Source organism: Saimiri boliviensis, chromosome 9, assembly GCF_048565385.1.
Source record: "Saimiri boliviensis isolate mSaiBol1 chromosome 9, mSaiBol1.pri, whole genome shotgun sequence".
Lineage (NCBI taxonomy): Eukaryota > Metazoa > Chordata > Mammalia > Primates > Cebidae > Saimiri > Saimiri boliviensis.
Window position 1 is genome coordinate 15,373,834 of NC_133457.1, and position 27,483 is coordinate 15,401,316.

Genomic DNA, 27,483 nt, shown 5'->3' on the forward strand with positions numbered 1-27,483 from the left:
CTCTCATTTTTGCTTATTTGGGCTTCTTAGAACTTTGCGGTTTATTCACGTATGTTTGACTGTTAACCATAATAATCTTCTTTTAGTCAGCAAACATGCCTTCACTCCTCTTCTGTTAATGTGTCCCCGAGGAGGTATTTACATTGCTGGAGGATAGTCTCTTACCATAGGAATGAAAGGTAGTATCACAGGAGCATCACAGGAGTGGGGGTAAGGCATGAAGCAGGGAGAGGAGGCAGAAGCATTTCCAAAGCCCATTCCTATTTGCTTTGGGAGCCCTGAAGGTGGGCTCTGACCTGGACACAGAGGGTCCTAAAACTGAAGCACTTACATACACACACACACACACACACACACACACACACACACCCCATCCATCCTCATTTCTATAGTGGTAAGTAAAGGAAAAAAAAATTAAAAAAAAAACAACCCACCAAGAGAATGAGGAGATGATCGCCAAAGATCTTCGTTCATAGACGGAAAGATGGAAGGCTTAGTAACTGATGTTTACTAAGTTATATTTGCAGTAAATGAACAGTGTTGAAAGTAGTATTTTCTTTCCCTATCCTTCAACATCAACGATAGATAGAATTCTCTTTTCTATACTTTTTATTCTCTGCGAAAGTGGCTTCCGAGCAGCACCTTTTCCTGGAGGATGACCACAGTCCAGGGACATTGTTGTGGCTCTTTCAGCCCTTTCACTCTGCTCTTCAGACTTCCAGCCATTAGCCCTTTCATTCAGCTGTGCACTACCTCCTGTTCATCTCTTTTTGCTATGCCTTAATGCTTTCTTTAGTTCCAAATAATGACCCCATTTCACATCATTTTAATTCTTTGAATTCATATTTTTAAGGGGCTCAAACAAGGATAATGAAAAGAAACATGTATTTACACTTTGTACATATTGATTCCATCAAGCAGTAGGCGGCCTACACATCAGTATAATCATAATATATGCGAACTTCTGATCTTCTGACACTTTGCAGTGATCTGATGCTTTCACTCCTGGTTCTGATATTTGATTTTTTGAACAGTCTTCTTGAAAATGACCTACACATGAAAAAGTAAATTATTGGATCTAGGCACACATTACACGCAGACAAGAAAAGTGTCATTTCTTTGCAGTAGTAGAGGATTTTATGTGCAGATTCATCTAAAAGCCTGTCTAAGTGACTAAAAGTAAAAGGAATTCTGCACAAGTGATATGGAAGAAAGCAGGTAAAAAACACAGCCACAACTACCCTGATGCTCTGGTTATGTTTTCGCTTTCGGCTTGACTGACTTATGAATTGCCTGCTCGATTTGTGGATGTACCTGGATATGGCTATGTAACATCCGATTAGAATCACCAGCACAGCCACAAACAAGCAGCTATTCACATAGGTGACTGCCTTATGCCATTTGACCCCCAAAGGACTTTTAAGTTTCATGCAGTCATGGATGTTGTCCTCTGTTGGTTGACTATTTGTTAGGATGATGTTTGGCAAAGACAAAACAGCCATGATCACCCAAACACAAATAGATAAAACCTTTGTAAAGGTTATGCTGTACATCCGAGAGTCCCCAAATGGCTTGACCACCTTCAGATAGCGATCAATGCTTATCAGCCCAAGGAACACAATGGAAGTATACATGTTTGCATAAAACAAAACTGAAGTGTATCTGCAGAGAATAAACTTGAAGTACCAAGGTCCAAATCCTGCATCGTGGACTATTCGAAATGGAAATGTCAGCGTCATTATGAGGTCTGCAACTACTATGTTTTTGAGATAGAATATGAAGCTGGTTTTATTCCTAATGTGGAAGAAGATCCACACTGCTAAACCATTCAGCAAGATGCTTGCCACAAATATAATGAGATAAAGCACCGGCAAGACAATTGTGTCAAATTCATTGTGAAGGGTGGTGTTCTTTCCTGGTCCATCGCTCCTGTTGCCTGAGTTGTGACTCTCTTGGCCGTGCAGCTCGTTATCTGTAGGAGAAGTGGGGAGATGGGACTTCAGTGCTTGGCAAGTGTGCCCACAGGCCGCTAGGCTCCCTTATAGACCCAACTTTTTGTTATTTCAGGTGAACTTAAAGATGTCATCAATGATTTAAAGAGTGAAGTTAGCACGTTGTTAATGTTTTGAGTGGCCAAAGAATTGGTGACCTCTTCTTACTATCCTGCCTCCCTTGTATCAGGACCCTTGAGTAAAAAGTCCCATTTCTGATTCCCTACGCCAGCCTTTTGAAAATAAACATACCATTGTAAATTATCCTGATACTTCCACGTTCAATGTCATTACAAATATAATCAACAAAATATGGACAGAAAATTGAATTTTTTTATAACAAGAAAATAAAATAGCCAGCACATGTTTCTGTGTATTCTTTGGCACTCTCTTCGAATATATCTTCTCCTCCACCCATGACTGCCACATAAATCAAATGCTCATAACCCATTTCACTGATTATATGATGCAGTGATATGGTGTAGGTCTGAAGCTGTTTAATCATTAAGAATTAAGAAGGTGTAACCGGGCGCGGTGGCTCAAGCCTGTAATCCCAGCACTTTGGGAGGCAGAGGCGGGTGGATCACGAGGTCAAGAGATTGAGACCATCCTGGTCAACATGGTGAAACCCTATGTCTACTAAAAATACAAAAAATTAGCTGGGCATGGTGGTGTGTGCCTGTAATCCCAGCTACTCAGGAGGCTGAGGCAGGAGAATTGCCTGAACCCAGGAGGCAGGGGTTGCGGTGAGCCGAGATCGCGCCATTGCACTCCAGTCTGGGTAACAAGAGTGAAACTCCGTCTCAAAAAAAAAAAAAAAAATAGAATTAAGAAGGTGTAAAACTAGTGGATCATATTTAAGCTGTTTAATCTTTGAAAATTAAGAAAGTATAAAATTAGTGGGTCATTTTGAATTTTTTGCCTATGACTTTCTTACAGTACTTTTAAGATATTATAGGGACCATTGATAGGAATAGAAAGAAAATGTCTAGGCATTTTTGTAAATAAAAAGAAAATCTGTCTTCTAAAGTGAACAAAGAAAGTCCTGGATAGGTATAGATCTGACTTGCTGATTCTCTGAAATCTGTTTTCACCTTAGTAGAATTTAAGTTTTAGGCTAGCTTGAAGTTACTGCTGATTATTATAAATATTTATACATGATCTAGTAAATTTTTGATTAAAATGCATTTGTATAGTCAAGAATATTCACAAATATGTTTTTGTATGGTCCAGTGAGAAATGCTGATTTTGTTTTCTCATTCGTACTATGTTTTGCCATTTTACAGTTGATTGCCAAGGAGGACAACTTGTTAAAAATAATTGCATCCTGGCATAATTTTCTTGTTTACAAGGCTAGGTTATATCGATTGTATTTATTATAGGAATTTTTAAACCTTTTTTTTAGAATTTTTAGTTTCTGTTGTTAAAGACCTGTACCATGTCACTGCATCATGTAATCAGTGAAATGGGTTATAAGCGTTTGACTTATGTGGCAGCCGTGGAAATGAGCCTCTCACGTCTCCTACTGTGGGGAGCATGACGGACAGGCAGCTCCTGCTGTGGATCCACTGCCACATGCCTGCGGCTGCCATGCTTCCCATGGACCGCTCCCGGCCTGTAACTGAGCATGGCAGGGATACCAAGACATACTGTTTTTGCAAGAGAGGGGTTTCTCTGACAAAAGACTTTGGCCGGAGGAGTACTTACCAGTCTTCAAACCTTTTCTTTGAGCTTTCTTCAAACCATACTGTTCCTACTAAGCATTTCTTCCTTCTTTCTCCCACAAGTAGTTGGAAGGCTTTGCCAGCCTTCTGCTTGTCCCCATTTGCCTTGGTAGCCATTTTCCCCAATAAATCTCTTGACCCTTTAAGCACATTTTATCATCATTATTTTTGGAGAACCTGAACTAATGGAATTAATTTATAAATTCACCTTTTGGATGTAAGGTTAGAAGGAAAGTCATTTCTGAATTTTTTACTTCCCTCTAATTAATATTTACTATAGTTATAACTATGTTTTGGAATGGTTTTGTTACAGAGGTAACACCATGAATTTAAGCCTTCCCTGCCCTGCACACAGGCAGTTTAGTATCTGTTTTGGTTCCCTTCTTTGAGGAGAGAAACAGGAAAATTTTGATGATTAAAATCCAAAAACAAATTTCTGAATTGCTGCTTGACGTCTAAGTGCAGGCTCTTCTTAAGTAACCTTGCCCTCTTCCTAATTCTTTCCCTTTTATTCTTTGCTATGAGTGTTTTTAAAAACTGGTTTCCCTGGCCCAACTATCTTTACACAGGCTAGTAATTTATATCTGGACTAGCCTGTTATGAGACCCATAGTATTACTAAGCTTTACAAGTTAAAATGCCTGATTCAGCAGCCATCTCTATTACTGCTGCCACTTTCTAATATTTCCTTGTATAGTATCATTCAAGCCTATTTTGATATAATGATATGTTATAGTCTTGTTTGTTTTTGCATCATAAGATCCAAATCAGTATCAGTGACATTAGGAGCTTCTTAAGATGTGTGGCTTTAACTGAGTTAAGATGTCTGCTTGAATTAATTTACCCAATTAAACTATTAGCAGTCACTTTCGTCTAACCTAGGATAGAACCATTAGGGAAATAGAGGACTTGTGAGTTTACATCAGAATAAAGAGTCCAGCTGAGGAACACAGCCTGAAAAGGAGCAGCCATGTCATATCCTGTAGTGATGGCTGTGCTTTGTAACAATGACTCATGAATTGCTTTCCAAAATCATTTTAAATACAAATATAAATAGTTGACGAGCTACAGCACACATGGCAGGGAACATTTCAACTGCTGGTGTTGGCTCCCTGGAGAGCTGCTGTGCATGTCTGTCGTGGAGTGCAGGAACCCCTGCTCCACAGTGTTGCTTAGGGATTGCCTATCAGTTCAGTGTATCCTAATATTTTAAAGTTTAATTATATGAGCACACATTCTTATTAAATGAAGCTTTATATGTTAAAATGATTTGCCTAACAATTGTAGTTATTATGAGAGTCTCAAATCAGAATGTCAAAAAAGTGTGTGTGTGTGTGTGTGTGTGTGTGTGTGTGTGTGTGTTTGTAAAGTAGAAAGATCAAGTAGGATTGGCCTCTTTCCACAGTGGTTATTGAACTGTTTTGTGGCTTTGAGACACTCCAGTGTTGAACTTCTTGGCTGTGCAATCTCATTGTATTGCTTCCTTAGTTTATGTGTAGGATTAACATTTAAAACTATGGACTTCTTAATTCAATGATAAAGCCCTAGGTCTGTTTATTACCTTATTCACAAATTACACATTTGCTGCGCAGCTCAAACAAATCAGTGGTTAAAGCCTGTTATGGGTTATTTGGTGAAACAATATGGTAGTAGAGACAAAAAATGATTTCTAAGAAGCAGATGAGCCATTGCTCAACTGATTGGAAGTCTCAAAATTTAACTTTGAGAGTTTCATGTGATTAATTTGGTTTTTGGAATTAAGTCTGTATCATATTATTTTTTGCCAGCTATGCCTATCATTTATTCTCTTCTCTATTATTGCCACAAATATTTCTAAAACTTACGAGTGTACTCAGAAGCATTTCTCTATATGATGTTTTTGCTCAGGAACGTTGACCACTAAAAGTAAATGACTTTCTTCACCTAGGCATTTTTTTCATGTTGTTCTTACCTGCCAGTAATGAACTTTGCCACGTTAGGGAACTCTTTAGTTGATAGTAGCTTGGTAATTCATTTAAGAAAAATTGGAAGCAGTGTAAAGGCTATTTTCTCACAATGTGTGCGTGCAATGTTGGATATTATCAAACGTGATTTCCCCATCCCTTCTTGTTTACTAGGGTGGTATTCCCTGGATTGTATAGTGCAGGGCTTGACACAGTGATAATTGAGAGTAAAACCTCCTTTGTTATTCTCTCCCACTCTCACTTCAGTTCCTTTTAAATTAACAAATGCAGTGACATAAGAACTCAATTTACTAGTTCCATAGCAAATTATTTTGTGCCATGTGTGAGGGTGTATCTGTGCCATGTGTATTTTGTGCCATGTGTGAGGGTGTATATGTTTGGGACATAAGGGAACTGTGGCTGTCTTTGTAGGGGAAACAGGTTTGTGTATGTGTGTGTGCAGGAGTAAGTGTGTATTGGGGGAAGGCTTGGGCTTTATAGCCAGATAGAGCACAAACCACGTGTGTCTTTAAAAATTTAAATTTAATAATTAAGCATAATTTAAAAAATTAATTTCCTCAGTAATACTAGCTATGTTCAAATTTCCCAGTAACCACATATGGCTACTGGATTGGCCAGTGCAGATATAGGGAATTTTCATCAATGCAGAAAGTTCTATTTGACAGTGCTGGTTTAGCCTGTTAATAACTGTAAAATGGAACTCATAGTTAATTTTGCTGGATCTTCTGAGAGACAAATACATTGTAAACATTATTTTGAGTACAGTGTGTAGTACTTAGTAGATGTTCATTCTATAATGTAAAGCTTAATCATCATTTATTGTATTAATAGAGTCATACTGTGAATGAAGAAAGAGTGGGGAAGAATCTGCCACTTTGGCCTTTGGTGAAGCGACACCATTGCTCACTAGGATGTGTCATTTGGCACAAAATGTGAAAGTATCAACATATGTCATTGCTCTACCTGCCAGGTGGGAATGAAATAATAAAAGGCATTCAAATTATAGGGTGTCACTACCATGGCACAGCTGTCTAGGTATGATCATTTTCTTTTTTTTTTTTTTTTGATATGGAGTCTTGCTCTGTCACCCAGGCTGGAGTGCAGTAGTGTGATCTTGTTCCACTGCAACCTCTGCCTGCTGGGTTCAAGCGATTCTTGTGCCTCAGCCTCCCGAGTAGCTGGGACTACAGATATGCGCCACCATACCTGGCTAATTTTTTATATTTAGGTGTGATTATTTTCTAAATAGTTACCCAGTAGACTAGGTAGATGTTGTCTCTGGCCGCTTGGGGAACCTTGTGAACCTTGGTTTAGACTATTAAATCTGGAAAGTAATATGTAATTTTAGTTTGTGTTTGAAAATATTCCACAAATATTAATTTAATCCTACTTGTCATTTTAGAGATGTCTAGATGAAACAAAGTTTAAAACGAAATGATAGCAAGCTGCATTTATCTCAGCAATGCCATCCTGCATGTTTGCTCTTTTATACCTAGGGAAATGCTTAGCTAACTACTGGTTTATTTTGTTCATTGGTTCTCTGACCATTAAACTCCGCAAATTGCCACACAGTATAAATAATATTCATTGATAAAGTAAGATTTTCTTTGCATCTCTTCTGATGGCTTACTTGGTAATTTTGCAAGTGTCCAGTTGAGCCCCATTCTTCAGTCGTGATGCACTGTAAGCAAAGATGCGTGTCAGGAAACACTTGGGGATGACTGAGGCGTGGGTTCAGCATAGGTTATTCCTGGTTTGATTTCTAGAGAGAGAAAGAAAAATGGGGGAAAAATCATTTGGGAAGGAATTTGAACATACAACATTTTAGTCTTTTCAGTTCAAGAAACTGCTTCACGATTCAGAAAGCATGTGTCCTTTGCATATGAACACCTGGGCCCCACAAGAGTTGCCCTGTTTCATAATTCCCTTCTGGGAATTATGTCTGGTGGGTGACTTTGGCTACATACCTTAACTTTTCTGAGCTTTACATGCCTCACCACATCTTAATAAAGATTGGCTGAGACCCTATGTGCTTGTGATGTTGGATATTATCAAGTATGATTTCCCCCACCCCTTCCCCTGCACCTGGATCTGTTCTCTGTTCTCTGGCTTCCATCCAGTAGTGACCATAGAAAACAGAAATCCTGGGAACTGTTCTGGAAAGTGCAGCTGAAGTAAAATGTGCTTATGGAACAGTTTACTATTAGGGGAAGTCACACTGTTTCTCATGAAATAAAACCATGTGGGACTGATGTTGCTTAAAGAGACCCCAAATAACCTCATTCTGTCCAAGAACAAAGCAAACTTGTGGCTGGTATGAGCAGTTACTTTTGTCCCTGCAAATGTGCTGAGACAGCAGGGAAAGGGCACGTGGAAGGCAGGAGTATGTGTAAGAGTTCACAGTAAGTGGAGAGGCGCTTCTCTTCTGTTTGCAAATATCACATGTAGCTAAGGTACTTGATTTGGTAGGAGGTAGAAAAAATGGTTTTGAATTTTTCAGTGATTCTCTCCATGCAAAATCCATTCTTTTGAGAGTTTAGACAGTCTATCCTCACCTCACCTTGAACAGCTTCAGTATGTGGTACACAGCAGCATTTAGAAGGTGTTTTTTGGTTAATGGAGCATAGGCAATGATTAAGGTTCTTAGGGTCCCTCCTTTTTGGGTGCCAGCATTACCTTATTTTTAATGTAAGGCAAAAAGGTAAAACTCTGCTTTCTTTTTATTTATTAAAGCTTACTGGGGAGAATGACTGAAGCATTTAATTTTCTAGGCTTTATAATAATCTTTGGATTTCAGTAAGCTTAAAAAGTTTGAATCCAGTTTCTCAAAAAAAAAAAAAAAACATTTCGAGGAAATTACCTGATAAACACATTTTTAGTTTTATGTTTCTCTGTTTCCAAGTTGTATGGTTGTTCTTTTCAGATGGCTTCATGTATACCTTACTCACTACAACTGACAGTTGCAGTGAGAGAGAGAGAGAGAGAGCAGTTGGCCAATAAGGAGGACATAGAAGAGACTGGGAGAAAATATTTGCATATTACATTTCTGATAAATTTCTATTTAGAATATGCAAAGAACTTTTACAACTTCTTAATAAGAAGAACACAACCCAATTAAAAAAGGTCAAAAGATTTGTCTAGACATTTCACCAAGAGCACATGGAAAGACACTGAACATCATTAGTTGGTAGGGAAATTCAAATGAGAACCACAGTGCCATACCATCTGGCATCTACCAGAATGGCTGTGTCTGGAAGAGACAGTAGCAAGTGCTGCTGAGGGTGTAGAAAGATAGGACCCCTCATACACTGCTGATAAGAATTTAAAACAGCTACTCTGGAACAAATTTGGCAGTTTCTTAAAAAGTTAATGTATGATATGATCCAGTAGTTCTACATCTAGGTATCTAGCCAAGAGAAATGAAAGCATATGCCCATGCAAAGACTTGTATGCGATTGTTTATAATAGCATTATTCATGAGAGTTAAGAGCAGGAAGGAGCCAAGTGCCAACTGGAGAGCAGATGAGTAAACTGTGGTATAGGAATAGGATGGAATAGTACGCAATAAAAAGAAATGAAATACAGCTATCGTATAGATGAACCTCAAAAATGTTTTGCGTGAGAAGACAGACAGACACAAAAGATTACATAGCCTTTAGGTGAAATGTCCAGAACAGGCAAATCTGTAGAGGCGGAAAGTAGATGAGTGTCTGCTGGTGTTGGGGGTGGAGTGGAGGGTATGAGAGATCCTGCTCATGTGATGAAAACTGGATAGTGGTCATGGTTGCGCAAATCTTCAAATTTACTAAACATAATTGTATAAATAAAATAATTGTATACTTGAAATGGATGAGAACTATGTTATATATACATTATGTCTCAATAAAGTTAATAACTAAAGAGCACAGATGAAAGAAAAGGAATAAAACGGGCTACTGCCAATAATGGCTGAGTTTTAAAAACCATGGAAAACGTGTCTAAAAAGTACATTCTCTAATCCTTTGAGAAGACAGTGAAATGCAGAGTACATTTAGCAAAAGTTCTACCTTTTCAAGCAGGTGGGGGGTCCCTGTTATGTGATTTATAGAATTCATTTATGAGTCCCTTTTGGAATTGGATCCATAATCTACAAACACTGGATGTGGCTGATAATTTGTGCTTTTGGGTGATCCATATTCCTATTTTCTTAATAATTCCTGTTGAAATTATATGGAAAAATCAGGATTTTAATTCATTCAGACATGATCCTTGGGTTTTCTAAAATCAAATTTGTTATCTAGCTTTGGGAAATATGTTTTATTGTTCTGTATTGGCTTCTGAGAGTTTCTTCCTTTTTCCTCTCCCTTATTACCTTCTCTAAATGAAGTCCTCCTTCTAAATTCAGGTCACAGGCCCTCATTTTTCTGTTTCTTTTTCTCTGGAGAACCCATGTCTACACCAATGCATGGACCTCACCTCTGCGATGGCACCATAGTCTCTCACTTTCCCTAAACTCCAGCTTATTGTTGACATCGGAGTGTGTTGTATGTCTGTGTTGTCAAACTTGCATATCTAAACTTTACCTGTTTTTCCTTTTTTCAAAAGAAACTTTTTCTTTTATTCTATCTATGAATATTTGCTTTATCTGTTGGTCAGTAGAGTGTAAAAGCTCAGTACTCTATTTGTTGCTTCTCTCTTTTTTCCCTCTCAGGTAGCTAGCCACTTATTTCTTTCTATTTATTTTGATATTTCTATTTATTACATTATACCTCTCCTTTGCTTCTGCCTGCTTGCTACCCAACAGGCCTCTTCTGGATGGAGGTGCTCCACTGTCCTTCCCCTCTGGTCAATCTGCTTCTTGCTTCATTCCTCTTAAATAAATCTCTTGCTTTTCGTTGCCAGATTCATCTTTCTGATTTAGAAAGATGTCATGTCTTTCTTTTGCTCCTTAATCCTGTGTTTCTGTACAGTAGGCAATTCTTGAATTATAATTACTCACTAAAGATAAGGAGTTATTTTTGTACTGTTAAAGATCATGAAATGTGGAAGTCAGAACATGCTAGATTCTGGTAACTAAGAGCTCGCAACAAACTTTGGAGATATCTGTTTGCCCCATAATCTTTTGAGTCATGGGAACAACAATACCTACTTTCTGGCATCTAGCATCCCTCCTTCTTGTGGTTAAATTGAATATATATTTATAAATTAAGTGCTTTATAAATGCTAGTTTCTACTGTTATTTCCATTAACCTTGGCCTAATTCAATTCAAGATCATGTTCCTCTTATTGGAACTCTCTGGTTTAACCAAACTGCAGACTCTCAGCGATATGCCTGAGTTTAGTTCTCTGCTTTTCTTCATAACTATTCCTGCCCTGTGAATGGCCTCCTTTCTTCCTTGTCTCCCTACCTTGGAAATTTCTACTACTTCTCCAGCCATAACCTGATCTCTTTCATAACATCATTTACTAAGAGTCTGCTTGTATTTCAGGCCCTGGGATTTATAAAGATGAGAAAGGTACATTTCTGTCTTCAAGTTGAAAGTCTAGTTGAGAATCCAGAAGTCAACAGACCATTTTAGTATTGAATGAGAGGTTTGGGATGCTGTGAAGATACAGAGGTGTACCCAAACTGAGGAGAAGCAAGAATTAGAGAGGTTCCATGGCAACTATGATGCCCAAGTTGTGGCAGGTTTGCCCAAGGTCTAATCAGAAAGGAACACATGGAAATGCTGAGTGTAGCCAAAGATAAGGTATAATAATCTACTGGGGAACTGGTGATGGTATGTAGAGATGGAGAAATATGACAAATGTGAGGCATCTTAAAGAATTTGTGGCTGAATGACGCTGGTGAAAAGGGTTAGAAGAGTGTTGGAGGCCTCTCAGGTATTTGGCTGTAGATTTTAGTCTCTTTTGCTGATGTAGGACCTATGAAAGGACAAGCATGTATTGGGATGGGTGGAGTTTAGTTTTGGATTAGTTGATTTCATGATGCATGTGGAGATGTCTACTGGATGATTAAAGAGACAGGTTTGGAGCCTGGAGCCTGGAGACGTGCTCCTGACTGGTGTTGTCAATGGAAGGTCAACAGAAAATCAGTGGTAGAAGAAGCTGTGGGAATCGATGAGATTGTCCAAGATGAAACTGCACAGTTAGCCATGCATGGTGGCTCACGCCTGTAACCTCAGCACTTTGGGATGCCATGGTGGGCAGATTACCTGAGGTCAGGAGTTTGAGACCAGCCTGGAAAACATGGTGAAACCCCATCTTTACTAAAAATAGAAAAATTAGCTGGGTGACATAGCATGCGCTTGTAATCCCAGCTACTCGGCAGGCTGAGGTAGGAGAATCGCTTGAACCCATGAGGCGGAGGTTGCAGTGAGCTGAGATGGCACCATTGCACTCCATCCTGGATGACAGAATGAGACTGTCCCAGTAAACAAATAGAAAACTAAAAGTACACAGTGGAGTGAGAATAGCAGAGAGCTAATGCCGTAGTCTTAGGGTGCGGGGAGTGCCTAAAGGAAAGGCCAGAGAGTTGGGAGGATTACCCAAAAAGAATAATGTCATGTGAACCAAAAAGAGAGTGAGAAATGAGGAATTGTGACTAGTTGTATCCTGTGGGGGAGGCCAAATGACATAGGACAGCAAAGTACCATTGGATGGGACTCAGCAACAAAAAGGCCATTGTTCATCTTTACCAGTGCTCCATGTGCCGGGGGGCCCGGGGTGTTTTGAGGTGAGAAGCCTAATGACAGAGGTTTAGTAACAATTGTAAGGTGAGGAAGTGGAGGCAACAATCTCAGACAACTCTTTCAGAAAAAGAACATGCCTGTGATGAGAAGGAGACGGAGAAGGTGGGAGGTAGAGATACATAAAGATTTGATGGAGGGTTTTCTTAAGCATATCATTTAATGTCTGGCATTTAAAAATTTTCCCAGCTTGGATTTAAAAAAAAATCCTGCCTTGCCTTGTAGTCAAGTATGGCGGCACCATGGTGGAGTGCAAAGAGAGAGGATTTGGCTCTCTGATTCTCTGGATTACAACCGCAGCTCTGTTCCTTTTAGCTTCTAATCCTCCATTTCTGCATATGTAAAATGGGTATGATAACTCGTCCATTATAGGATGACTGTGAGGTACAATGATTAACATTTACAAAGCAGCCTGTGTACTTGCACGGGGTGGGGCTGAAGTCATTTCAGTCTCCGCTGTATATCATAGGTACACAGTTGAATTTATTTAGTGCTTCTTAGGTTGGACAAGGGGGTTGATGAGGGTGAATGCTTGCACCTTGTTTATGCTGAGCTGGCTGTGTGGCTGGTGGCCTCAGCTGTCCTCTCAGGAGTCATTTGACTGATACTTTTGCTCCAAGAGCTTGCCCTTCCTTTAAGTTGTCTCAGAGCCTCACCCGCCTGCTGTCTTTCTGAACAATCAGCACCTCAGCTTCCGGGCTCCTTGTGTGCTTTTACTGCAGTGGCTCTGAATTGTCTGCATGTCCCAGCACTTGCAGGGTGTTGCAAGGAAGATTGCTTCAGTGGTAGTAAAGGGCTCCGTTCCAGAACCTGGATCCTGGGTGGGAATCCTGCCCCGCCACCTACTGCTCCTTCAGCTGAGAGCTGATGAAACCACTCAAGAATGTGATGTTTGTGGTAGGCCCAGGTTTCACAGGCATTCCTGAGGTTAGATGGTATCGCTGCTTAGAGATCTGTTTTTTTCCAGCCACCCATTGATACTGTCCTTTGGCTATTTTACTAACCATGTTTCTTTGTTGTTGGTTGTAAGCTATTCTTTTAAAATGAGGGTGGTGGAAAAGGATTAACATGTTCTCAATTTCTCCTTGCCTTTAGACCCTAAACTTGGTGGTTGATATCTCAAGCAATCTTCAGAGCAACCCTAGGACCTAGATATATTTCCACCCACCCCCCTCCCCCGGGTAGGAAGATACAAGATTCAGACAGTTTAATTAACTTGCCCTGACTCACATCGTGAGTAATGGGTAGAGCTGGGATTCATATAGAATCCAGTAGAAACTGAAGTTGCAGTTCTGTCTATTACACTCCTGTGGAATAAAAATGAAGAATGATTCTGGGGGTTTATTTTGGAGGACAGGAAGTGGGAGGAGGGCAGTATTGGGCAGAGGTAGGAGTTTGTTTTCCCCATCAAGCTTGTGAAGGAACTGCTAATCTTCCAAACTAAAGATCTAGTTTTATTTGGCCTGAACAATGTTGACAACATCAGGAAATGTCACATAAAAATCCAGAGTTGGATCCCGTCTTGAAAGATGAAAAGATGGGCCAATATCCAGCATGAGCAGTCCAGCAGTATGAGTTGCCCCTTCCTGTTGGGGAAGTGAGCTCTCTCCACTTCTCCGGCTCACAGCATTCTCCTTGACATCCCTGGGCTGCCTCTTTGGGGAGCATTACCTGCCGGGTCCCACAGCCACTTGATTTTGCAACCCTGATTCTGCTTATCATTTAGTCTTACATGGCTATACTTAACCTCCTTAGATCCCCAATTGTTCTACTTTAATTATAAATATATTTTTCTCTTCTTCTGTCTCTCCTCCTTGCAAATGCCTGATTTTTCTTGTATTACTGACCATCGCTTAGCCTTTCTTTTCAAACGGTTTTTCTTATACCTCTGAGCAACCCAGAAAAAGTAGTGACAGGAGGTCATGTTGTTTAGTTCACCCCTGAGAATGAATTAATTGTCATAGTTGAGCTTTTCTCTGTGCCACCCCTCTACTGGGGCCTTTAAGTGAAAACCCTACTGACTGCGTGATAAAATTGCTTTTGATGGGGGAAAAACTGAGATTTCTGGTGTCAAGAAAAGCTTCCCAGTAGTGGAGTAGGGACTTGACCCCAGTTGTGTTGGATGCCCAAACCTTTGCTCTCTCTCCCTAGAAGGGTTATGGGAGGACAACATCCAGGACTACTGAATAGCTACTTTGGGCACCTAGCCTTGTGGTCCACACACAGCCAGCCTGCTGTTGCAGTTCACTGGATTGGATCTCGGTGTGGGTGGGGAGTCATTTGTACTAGGCCGGGGGAAACTCCTTCCGCAGGCAGAGCCGGCGGTGTGCCCTGCCATGCCATAGCAATGCTTTAACTCTCCCTGGGCTTCATCTCTCTTGTTATAGCCCTCTGATCAGGATCTTGAAAGATAAATGCCCGTTAAATGCTGGCTCCCTACATGCAGTTGCTCATGATTAATTGTTTTTACTTAGTGTTTGGGAAACAGTGGTTCGGAAATGACAGAGTTGTAATATCAATACTTTTCCTATTGTTCTCTACTCTCCAGTTTTCCCTCTGAAAGCTCACATCTGAAATTGTAAGAATTTGAGATATGAAGGTTTGTTTCGTCACTTTGCTTCTGAAAAGCTATACTGAACTGATGGATTATATAGAGAGAGTTTTGTGGTGAAGATATAATCGTCGCAAAAGCCATCTGATAGAAAGTTTCTGTTGAAAGATACAGGATATCTTCTATTTTGGTATCACCTATTGTCTAAGAATCTTTCTCAGTTTAAACCTGACTTTATATGTATGTGTGTCTGAAAATTTATGTGTATTTTTCATGCTAAGATTATAGCTCTGCCAAAGGCCTGGGGAAAGAGGCAGGTTACCTCACCGGTTATGAGTTACCTTTTTCTGCAATGGAATTAGGTCACTTTATTCATAGCACATTTCATAAATGCATGCATGGAGCTAGTCTTCCAAAGGTGTTGGAATGCAGAGCACAGCAACCCTTCATTCAGGTTTTTCAGGTGCTACACTGATGTTCTCTTCTCATAGTTTTGCTTGATACATGTAGTTTACAGTTAGGACTGTTTTGGTTAACAGTATAGTCATTTTCTTTCAGGTGACCTCAGGTAACTCGCTCTGTGTGTGTGTGTGTGTGTGTGTGTGTGTGTGTGTGTGTGTGTGTGTTTGTGTGTGTATTTAGAGGGGATGAGGGGGTTGATGTAAACTCCCTAAGTTGTAAAGTTATTGTAAACTCCCTAAAGACAAGGTTTGTGTCTAATGGTTCTTTATAACCTTAACCTCAAACTTGACTATTCTCTCTAGACAAGTGAGGGAACTGAGCAAGACACAACAACCTGCCCAATAGTACACAGATGGTGAGAGGCAAAGCCAGGAAATGAGCTCTAGGTTTTATTACCCCAGAACAGGCTGCCTCTGTGGTGTTGCTGTGCTGACCTAGCTGAGTGTCAGAAGTAGCTTCTCTGGTAGAAAGTGTTCTAGACTGACATTCCCTAACCGGTGCAAAGTATCCTAGACCTGGATTCAGTGGGCAGGTGTTAAATTTTTGTTGTTGTTGTTGTGTTGGGAGATGGAGTCTCATCCTGTCTCTCAGGCTGGAGTGCAGTGGCGCAATCTCAGCTTACTACAACCTCTGCTTCCTGGGTTCAAACAATTCTGCTGCCTCAGCCTCCCAGGTAGCTGGGACTACAGGTGCGTGTCACCCAGCTAATGTTTTGTATTTTTAGTGGAGATGGGGTTTCACTGTGTTAGCCATGATGGTCTCAATCTCCTGACGTTGTGATCTGCTCGCCTTGGCCTCTCAAAGTCCTGGGATTACAGGTGTGAGCCACTGCGCCCAGTTAAGTTTTTGACTCACAATATCTTTGGCTCTGTGACCCGGAGTAAAGCATTATATCTCACAGAGCTTGAGCCTCCTTATGTATGAAACAGGAAGAATAACAAATACTTGACTTACTTTCCAAGGGTGTTGTGTTAATCTGGTAAGAGAACATATGCTAAGTCAATTTTGTATTGTAAGTGCAATAGTGATATAAAGGTGTAATTCATGGCAAATATGCTTTGCTTAAACAGTAAATGCTTTTCTTAAATAGAAAATAAAAATTTGTTTTAACTCAGTAAATAATAAAATTTGAGTAAAATTCCTACTCACATTACTATGTGGCTATTGTGAGTCAGATCAGGAAATCTGTATCACATTACTGTGTGGTTATTGTGTGTAATAAGAATTTTGCTCAAATTTTACAACTTACTGAGCTGAAACATGTATTTTTATTTTCTGTTTAAGCAAAGTATAATTTCCACATAGGTAACTTCTGCATCATTTATGTAAGAGGCTGGTCTGGTTAGGGACTACCATCCCAGTAGCCAGCATAGTGGTTTTAAATGAGTATGTTCTAAACTAAATACATTTCAAGTGACTCTGCCCCTTAAAAATATTCTTAGAATTCAAGACTCCGGGTTAAGTCTCTAGTTGTTTGATTACCATTTACTAGCCTATTAAAAGATGCCGAATACTTTTCACAAGTTCGTGTAGATGCTGTTTCTTGTTTTGGAATAGCACCTTGTGGCTTAAGCATTATACTTAAGAGTTATAATTATTCTTCATGGCAGTGGTGGTGGTGTCACCTTGACATTTTAATACGGCCATCATTATAGTTTTCTGGGCTGTGGGATGTGGTGGCAGGTGTTCCCCAGGCTTCTCCCAGTAGAACTGTTGTCAGGTTACCTACCCTAATTCTTCCAATCACAGCTTAAGCAAACCTTAATGCTATTTAAGTTAATGGATTCAGACAGTTACCTAAGAGAGCATTTTTCCTTCCGTTTTATCACTTGCCTTCATTGACAATTGTAAAATTCTCAAGTGAAGTCTTTAACATGAGTGGATATTTCACATTTTTTAATCAGCATCAAATACACTCTCTCGTTCTCTTCTCATGAATACAAATAACCCACTCTCACCCATATATAGTAAAAGGATCTGGGATCACATATAACTCATTTCATGAAATACACACCCACATATAACAGTTCTTCAAAGTCATTCCTACTTCAGTAAATTTATCAACTTCTGGCATTAAGCATTTTTTTTTTTAAACAATGCCTCTTAAACTAGTAGGAATATTTGAATAAAGTGATTTTCTCTGGCTTGATTTATTAAGGTGATAACTCCCCCACTAGGAGAAATAGTAACCTATATATTTGTATTATCTTAAGATTTCCCATACGCATTTTCCTGCTGTTTGCATTTCTTTGCTTGATGTCCTCCTCTGTCGCAGTCCTCACTGGCTTACTGTCTTGTACAGGATACAACTCAGGCTCCTTTGCAGGTGATGAGGACCTCCTGACCTGACCCGTATACCTGCCCACTTTATAGCTCCCATGCTCCTGCCCCAGGCCCTTCTTACCTTGCGTGCATTTTATCCTGGAAATCTTTTCTCCCCCTTGTCTACTAAGCTGCCTATGCCACCTTCAGGTCTAATTCATCTGCCTCCTCTTCTCAAAGCCTTCCATGTTATCCCCATGTGCCACGTGAGTGCTGCTCAACCCTATGGCTTCCCATACCTCTAGCTGTTGTATTCTCTTTTTGTTGTTTGCTTGACTGCCAGAGTGTCCTTGCATCCTTTTATCTTCAGTGTCTAGCAGAGTACCTGTGGGCACAGAGTCAGAGTTCAAAAATACCTTTGACTTACTATTTGGCTGTGATGGAATTTGGCCCCCCTCTCTGACCTAATTTCATTTTGGCAGCCATATGTCAGTTTTTTTATTTTTTATTTTTGACAAATACTTTGTTTTCTGCCTTATGAGTGAAAGAGTACAACCCAGGGAGGGTGGAGACAAGAGTAAGAATTGGCAGTTGACCTGTGTAAGGCATGGCTGAAGACCAGGAAGAAGGTCCGATCAAACCAGCTAATCAAACACTGGGCCTGCTGACTGTAAAGTCAAGGAAGCTAAAGTGGAGGGCTGCGAATTCACATGCCAGCAGCAGCCTCATGGGTTGTGTCAGTGAGGAAAGTGAGCCAGGTATAAGAGAAACAACAATACCAGAATGCTAATAAAAGACAGCTAGTATGTCCAACACTTGTGAAATTTTCATAATTAGAATAAAGTACACTGGGAGAAGGACCAGAAAGTTTCCTTAGAACAATTATGAAGAAACAGCAGTAAGATGAATATATTTAAAGTGAGCCACATGCCTGGACCCCATTATGTCTCATCCTGCCCCTATAAAATGGCTTTGCCTGAATTGAGCTTTGAGTTGGTATATTTAAGCATTCAACCCTTTTCACTGTGCCTACTCTTTGGGTATTCAATACTACATTGGTTCTTTATGTTAAGATTCATGGGAGATTTTCTAGTCTACATATTAAGAATGGTGTTCCTGTAGGCCAGTTGTGAATTTGTCAGTACGAAATCATTATGCTTTCTTGTTTTTCTGTTGGAGTTGAGAACCACCTTAAGGCCCAACAGTATCAGATAGGAATGAATGCATTTGGTGAACTAATTTCTCATATGGTTTTTGATTTCCCACCATTCTTATTCCCAAGCCTCATTTGTTTAAATTTTTAAGTTCATTTGAATTAACTTCATGTAAAATACTTGGTTTTTGTTGTTGTTGTTGGAACCAGGAAGATTATAAATAAATAAAATAATTATATAAATACATTGGAAGGAGAGCTTAGTTGGCATGGAGTTAATCGGGTTCTGATTGACAGAAGAGGAAAGGGAGGCAGCATGGGAAATGTACCATCTCCAGATAGGAGCCTGGGTGGGGAAAAACATTAAGGGTAGAGATGTTTGGCTGTGCCACCCTGGCTGTGAGACAGTTACGTCGCTGAGAGCATCTTGTAGCATGGGGACGCCATCAGACAAGAAGTAGTGTACCATGGCATTTATATTTCAGGTGCCTGCAATTTTGAGCACACAAACTGAGTTCCACACTGGCCAATTATTTAGTGCCTGTCTTATTTGCAATTTCATATGGGCTGTAAACTGGATATAAACAGACCATGCTATGATCCAGCATGACTTTGTGAAGGATTGGGTACATATTAGCATTTCTGGGTCTTAGGATGAAAAACAGAGATAAAAATTGAGGTACTGTACTGTTGGCTCTAGGCATAGAATGAATAGTTTTTAAAATTATATATTTAAAACTCTGTGTGTGTGTATGTGTATGTACATATATATAGTGTTGTTGTTTACAACATGAAATTAGAATGAATGTTTTAGGGTAAAGGGAGTATTGATATTTAACAGATATTATAGTTTTACTTTTCCAGCAGCCATTATGACTTATGCTGACACATTGATGTAGTAGTTACCTTTTAGATATTGGCAGTTGACCTGTGTAAGGCATGGCTGAAAACCAGGCATTTACTATTCTTCTATTAATTTGTTTTGCTATACATAATATAAGCATATACCATTTTGACCTAGTGCAAGCCATTATCCTCTAAAAGTTTTCATTTTTTAGGTTTTCAAAATGCCTGGGTGAGACAACTAGAATACAGTTGTAGCTGTGATATTTAAGAATTGCATATTACTGTGAGCCACACTCTACCTCATCTTTATATGTAGCACTATTTTCTATGTACACATATCCAGTAAACAATTTTAGGCTGTGTGCGGTGGCTCATGCTTGCCATCCCAGCACTTTAGGAGGCTGAGGTGGGCAGATCACAAAGTCAGGAGTTTGAGACCAGCCTGATCAACATGGTGAAACCTCATTTCTACCAAAAATACAAAAATTAGCTGAATGTGGTGGCGCGCCCCTGTAATCCCAGCTACTCAGGAGGCACTCCAGCCTGGGCAACAGAGCGTGACTCCATCTCAAAACAAAACAACAACAAAAATTAATTTTGCAGTTTTTCCAGTTTGTCTTGGAGCCAATTTATCTAAAAATTTTTAAAAGGCTCAGTTATTTATTTTCAGTTTTATTTATAATTTTGGGGTTTAGCAGGTCTGAGGAGGAAGAAGTTTGGACAGGTAGGTCATCCACCCCCACAAAAGAGTGTAACAAATCCTCAATTGGCTACAATCTAGAGGCAACAGATATTTATGCATTGTTTTTTTGGTTCTCTCTTGTCAGTTCTCAGCCTGAGAGCCACTGAGCTTAGTACTCTAATATGTGCAAACAGTCCAAGTATTCTGTTAACGTATTTCTTTCTTCAACTAGATCATAAGCTCCTTTAGTGCAGGGACCTCAGATCATTTTGTTTCTGCTGCTCTTTTGGTATACTGGCCTCTGCTTTGGAGGCATTCCGAATCTTGATATATTCACTAAACTCAAGGACTTGGAAAACAAAGTTTCACTGTGTTCTGTGTCCTCCAGAGAGTTGCTCTGGTGGTCGAGAGCCCGGAGTATCTTCAACCTGGGAGCCTGTTCAGGTTACAGGGCAAAACCCTTCTCTGGGAGCTTGAGAAGTCTAAGTGTTTATCATGTTAGGTACAACAACAGCAAAAGAGCTCAGCAAATGCTGGCTAGTATTATTCTATGCCCGGGAGTGTTCTAAATTATCTGTGTATATTGTAATTTATTAAAAGGACTTTGGATTCACATTACAGATTTGCCACTTACTTGGGCAAGTTATCCAACACCTCTTTGCCTGTTTCTTCTTCCGTAAAACAGTCCTCATAAGATTCTTTTGAATGAAGAATTACCACAGCATAGACCTTTTATTCAAACTTGGCATGTAGTAATAACTCAGTAGTAACTCAGTTGCTTGAGTGAGTAGTAAGAATTAGTACTCTAATTTTTCAGATGAAAAAAACCTGAGGCCTAGAAAGAATGCTTGTAATACAGTATACTTGGGCTGTTTGCACATATTATTTGTTCTTTGAGCAGATACATGCTGTCTGTTGCTGCATTGCTAGAGCTTGCCCTCATTAATACCACTAATGAGGGGCAGGGCCTGGATTTGAACAGAACATAAGTTCATCTCAGTGCGGTGCTCCTAACTACCGCTCTGCTACTGCCTGCACAAAAACTTGGTATTCTGTGCTGATTAGCATCTTGATGTCTCCTTTGGGAAAACTAGCAAGTAAAATAGCTCCAACTTGATTGCAGGTGGTCATGCACCCAACATGGTCATTTATCTGCTGTAGTCTGTACTGTGGTACTAGTGTATGGTAAATATACAATAAATCTGTATCATTTTACGTGTGAAACTACCCACAAAAAGAGATAACAGCAAATAGAGCATGGTTGACTGTAAGCAGTGGTTCAGGGTCAGAGCTCTGCTCCCTACTGGTATGCTCGTTAAGCCTCAGTTTGCTCAGCTGTAAAAGTGGATAATAGTAATTTATACCATACGGTTTTCTGAGTTAAAAAACAAGTATGATAAAATATGCAGTAATCTTTTCACATATTAAGCTATCAGCATATGCTAATTATTATTGTTTTAGTATTAAGAATAGAAGGACAGTTTGTGCCATACAGATCCTAGATCCTATCTTGTACATTAGAAAAGGTCATTTAAGGAGTTTTGCTCTTCTTTTAAAATGATGGAAATGATTAGAAATTACTATATAGAGTGGGCGCGGTGGCTCAGGCCTGTAATCCCAGCACTCTGGGAGGCCGAGGTAGGCGGATCATGAGGTCAAGAGATCAAGACCACCCTGGCCAATACGGTGAAACCCCATGTCTACTAAAAATACAAAAATTAGCTGCGTATGGTGGCACGTGCCTGTGGTCCCAGCTACTCGGGAGGCTGAGGCGGAAGAATTGATTGAGCCCAGGAGGCGGAGGTTGCAGTGAGCCAAGATTGCGCCACTGCACTCCAGCCTGGCAACAGAGCAAGACTCTATCGCAAAAAGAAAAAAAAAAAAAAAAAAAAAAAAAGAAGAAGAAGAAAGAAATTACTGTTTAAGAGAAACTGTATAACCAATGTTATGAATGACTTAATGTCATGACTTTGACTTATACTAAATGGAACTTAATCAGTGCTCTTCCTTAAATGTATTTTAGTGTAATATTTTTTATATTTGGCCAGTAAGAAAGTTAATGAAACAAAATATGATAGTTAGGTATAGGATAGAGGACAAATATTCTATTCTGCCTGTGTTTGCCATATAAGGAGGTAGAGGGTTTGGAAATCTTTGTAAGGTCAGATAGAACCTGTCTTTCACCACTGGCCTGAAGCAGAAGATGTGAGGGGTGGTGCATCTCATCTAGTTTTTAACAGCAGGGTCACATCACGTTTGCTTTTACTCTTGCCTCTTTGCTTTAGGTCGTTATGAGTATAAGAACTGCAGCTGGCTCTTGTATTAATATTTGTATTAATGCAAAACTTTCCAACAAGATAGGAAGAGCAAATTGATCTTCCTACATTCATCTCCACCTTGCAGAGGAAGAATCTGAGACCTAGAGAAGTCGAAATTTGATTAACGTCATGTAGTTGGCAAGGGGAAGAATTGGGAAAGACGTAGTTTGGGGCTCTCCCCTGTTTCTTCTCAAGCATACCTGTGTGCTTGGTCCAAGCCTTAGGTTCTTTGATTACCAACCCCAGCATCTTAGCATATCACCTGGATCGTGGGAATCTAGAGATGCAAGGGACCTCTAATGACCATCTGATCTAATCCCCACATTTTACCTGTGAGGGAGGCAAGTGAGCTCCTGTGGAATTCAGAGACTTGCCTAAGTCACACTGATATTACTGGTATAATCAGCCCTTAAACCCAGGTCATTTTCCTGTGAGTCCTGGGCTTTCTACTTTAAACCCAAACTACTCCCTCATACCTGTGTAGAGAACATCTTCCCTGGAGACTGGGGGATTCTTCTAGGGAGGTGACTTTACCTAGATTTCACCTCACTTCAGTCCTGTCCTCACAACCCTACCCTTAATTGGGCTTTGAGGGATTTTTATGGGTTTTCCTTATTTTAGGAGCATACGAAGAACTAATAGCCATTGTGGTCTCCTCTAAACTTTCTGTGGCATTTTCTCAGAGTAAAGAACTAAGCATGAAATATCTTTTTTTTTTTTTTTTTGTTACTGTTCTTAAATGGAGTCAAATGCCAAGATATTAAGGAAAAAAAGCAGTCAGACTCTGAAGAGCACAAACAGCACAGCTCTAAATAAGAACATTCCTTTTAACTTAGTCTTCCTTTTCCCACCCACGTGTCTGAATGCAGTAATCCTCTTCACATGTTATCTCGGATTAGGGCATTTTCTCAGTGTCTTCATGAAATAGTGAAGATTTACTGGCTGGATGCTTTCATTCTATAGGCTGTATCCTTAAATATGAAATTCACCCATCTATCTGCTCTTCTAGGCCCTTGTCCTTAACCCACATATACCTGCAACACTTTTCACATAGATGTCAGAGACAAGAGTCTGAGGAGTTGCTGAAGGACTAAGAGAACATGCCTCTTTGATCACTAACTTCATAGAGACAGTTAATCTCAATTGGCTGAAATAATATCAACAGGGTGTCTGACTTTTTTCTTCCTCCCAATATGTATTCCCCCAATATGAATATAACAAATATATAGAACCAGATTCATTGCTCTTCATATTGCTTGTAAATTGGAGAACAGTTATGAAAGAAAACTCTTGTTAAAATGTTAATATTAGCTAACATAAAAGCAGATTCAACTTGAGAATGTGATGCACAATTCTATAGCAGATAAATATTAAAATCAGAAATCAAAAAGTCACTCTACTTTAGGCTCACCTGTCTTTTAAAAGTCCATATTAAAATTTAAAACAAGAAGCATGCTTGCTTCTTGTTTTCCTCAATGCAGTGAAAACTTCCCCAACAGTTTGAATGTGGAACAAAACTAAGCTGTTCCTAACCTGTTTGTCAGTCACTGGGCAGTTTTCTCCATGCCTTTCCTGACGTGTTTCAACATGATGTCTCCAGGGATCAGAATGAGGATTGCCCTGTTCTTTATGGTACAATGAAAAGACTGAGTTTTTTTTTGTTTTTTTTTTTTTTATCAAAACGAGGCAGTCGGGAAAGAGAAAAATCATTTTTTTTTTTTTTTTTTTGGTCTCGCTCTTTTTAAAAAAAATTCAGATAAACGATTATGAAACAAATTTAAGTGTGGGAAACAATTATAAGAGACTTTGGCTTTCACTCATCTAATAAAGTAAATGTGGTTAAAAAAAAGTACTAAATAGAAGTGATTGCCAACATTGTTTCTACTTTTGAAGACACAATATGTTGTTTATGTTTCTGCCTGCCTGAGCTGGAAACAGTTGAAGCTTCCTGGCTCACCGTGGTGCCTTGTATCTTATTGTCAGCATTCTAATTTCTACTTTTTCTTCAAACCTCAGAGTTAAGTAGAAGTATGATTACAGTTTTGATCATTGCTGTGTCCAAAATAAAAAAATTTTCGCTTACCTTTCATTGTGGTGGCTGGCTGTCCATTCACCTCATAAGGTGTCTTCGAGTTGAAACAGGCTTCTTGTCTCTAATTAAGAATAAGCTTTGAAACTAAGGTCGTCAGGGAAGTGGATTTTCTGGTAAAGCATAAAAACTAAACATTTTCTCCCCAACGAGACGAAGTCGGTTATCTCCCCTACCCCTTTAGAGATTGTCCTGTGGGGCACCCTTTCAAATTCTCCTGCCCGGCAACTACTGGAACAACTTGCTCTCTTGCTAATGTAAATGACTCACAACTAAGAGTAGGTGAGATTTGTTGACTGGGGAAGAGTATTTCCTGAACCTGCAGGAATCAGATGGTGATTCACCTGAAGGAAACCCAGGGCTGGAGCTTAGATGGCCAGAAGTCTGCTTAAGGAGTGGGGGATGAAGTCTCAGGTTGGGGCCTACTAACTCATCAGATCCAATTTTTAGGTCTTTGTTTTTGTTGATTTCCTAGCTTCCTATTGCTATCTAGAAAACATATATTGGCAGCTTTCCTGCCAATTAAATTGTGGATTAAAAGGAATAAGAATATGCTTTATTTCTTTGAAAATATTATTCTACATATTATTAAAAAACTAAAATTAAAATGTGTTTATTGTTGCAATTGATAACTCTGGAAACCTGTAGTCTTATTCATGAAACTAATGAAATCTATAGACATATACAATGACGAATATTCAAAATACGTTAAATTATTCAGGGACTGGATTCACTGACTCCTTTGAATGCTGACCTTATAACATAAAACAATTTGTTTTATTGCTTTAAAAAAGCATCCAACAATGACAGATTTATATAATCAGATAACTTTTTTTTTTTTTTGAGATGGAGTCTGAAACTGTCCCCTAGGCTGATGTGCAGTGTCAGAATGCTGGCTCTCTGCAACTTCCACCTCCCGGGTTCAAGCGATTCTCCTGCCTCAGCATCCTGAATAGCTAGGATTACAGGTGCTCATCACCATCCCCAGCTAACTTTTTGTATTTTTAGTAGAGATGGGTTTCACTATGTTAGCCAGGCCGGTCTTGAACTCCTGACCTCATGATCCGCCCTCCTTGGCCTCTCAAAGTGTTGGGATTACAGCCCTAAGCCACTGCGCCCGTCCACTTTTACTTAGTTGTAAATAATTTTCATGCTTTCAGATAAGTATCTCAGAGATGCTGATATTTTCTTGAATGCAGCATTAAAATTTTTAAAAAATAACATTTCATGAAATGGAATCAAAACTTGTTATGGATGAAGATAAATGAAAATAATCAAAGGTGAAAACTTTTTGAAGTTAGTTAATCTATAATAGGTATTACTTAGTGTTTACTTATGCCTTCTTCAGGAAATAATGTGTACATACTAGTTGGTTTTCCTTTTGTTTTTACAGAAAAACAAATGGGTGTTTAACTTAAAGATCAAGAGTTGCCTTTCAGAATTATATTTCTTGTATTATTTTTTTTCTAAGTTAAACCAAATGTGTGTTTAACTTAAATATCAAGAATTTGGTATCAAAATTATATTTTTTGTATTATCTTTTCCTATCTGCTTCCTAACCATACAAAAACAGATAACCACAATTTTAATTTTTTTTAAATTATTCTGCTTTGAGTGGATTAAGTGTGTTATGGATAAGTAGCTAGTCCCAGGGAAGGTGTTTGAATAACAACTTAATAATGGCCCAATCTTATAAGAATTTGCAGATTTACAAACAATCCTTCCTTTAGGTTTGTCTGTCTCTCCGCTATTTGTACTTCCCCATGGATTTCACTTTTAGCATTTGAATCCAGTTTCTTTTCTTTTTCTTTCTTTTTTTGATGCCAGTTTGTTGCATTTTGAGTAGAAGAGTTATGCTATGCAGACTTTAGTTTGGGAGACTAGTCCTTCTTATGTTGACCTTTTTGCCATTTTTCATTAGGATTCACAAATTATAAATGAGGGAGGTACTGCTCATAATTTGACATTTTACTGCCAGAACAACTAACCATCAGGTACTAAAAGCATCAGTCAAAGGAAAAAGTATCTCTTGTGGCCCCCTTTAAAAGTATGTTGAGCAAAGAACTTTGCTGCAAGTTCTGAGGATTATCACCCCACATTTCCAGTGATGTGTATAAAATCATAGAAGGGAGCTTATTCTGACAGATATTTGACAGGCTTCTGTTATAAGAATAAAGCCCTTTTAAAAAAAAGGGAGGGGCGTACTGTGAAAGGGTTATTACCAACCTTTCCAAGTGTGAAGAAGGACCTGTGAAATTTTCCGGCATAATGAAGCATCTTTAACTTTGTGTGTGATGGTTTTAAGTAGGAAATAAGGTGATGTCCCTTCACTACAGTAGGTGGCCCCTTTTTCTCCTGAGGTGGGCTTGGGATAGAATGCACTTTTTCCTTTCTCAATACCTCTGTAAGCAACATGTCCCGGGGACAGTAGCGTAACAGCTAGCTTGGTGTGTTTCAGTGTTTCGTTGGCTGGCAGTGCAAATTTAGTATAGTAACGAAAAAGTTAACATGAGACAGCCTTTTTGCTTTAGTCTGAAAGTATATTATGCCAGTCTCAAGTTGGGACTTGTGAAAGCTGGTCTTATTTAACATTCAAAAAGGGGAATAATACATGTTTAGTCATGAAAAAAATGTAACACTTTGATGAAAAGAGCAGGTAACAGCCAGCCCATAACTTTGTTATTATTCACATAATCGAAAGGTAAACCTGCATA

At 39.3% G+C, this 27,483-nt stretch overlaps 2 protein-coding genes across 11 annotated transcripts in view; one reads left to right on the forward strand and one right to left on the reverse strand.

Annotated features, from left to right (window-relative positions):
- Positions 1-27,483, forward strand: part of MED12L (mediator complex subunit 12L) — a 361,238-nt gene that overhangs the window by 217,560 nt on the left and 116,195 nt on the right. The window lies entirely within an intron of this gene.
- Positions 869-25,135, reverse strand: GPR87 (G protein-coupled receptor 87). Of its 2 annotated transcripts, XM_010335774.2 has the most exons (4): positions 24,764-25,135; positions 17,981-18,066; positions 7,309-7,440; positions 869-1,972 (listed from the first exon to the last, which is right to left on the reverse strand). In XM_010335774.2, exons 3-4 carry the CDS (start codon positions 7,340-7,342, stop codon positions 930-932), a joined length of 1,077 nt encoding a protein of 358 aa, XP_010334076.1. In that variant the 5' UTR covers positions 7,343-7,440; positions 17,981-18,066; positions 24,764-25,135; the 3' UTR covers positions 869-929. The 2 variants fall into 2 exon arrangements, with proteins under 2 accessions (XP_010334076.1, XP_003925078.1); XM_003925029.3 differs by lacking the exon at positions 17,981-18,066.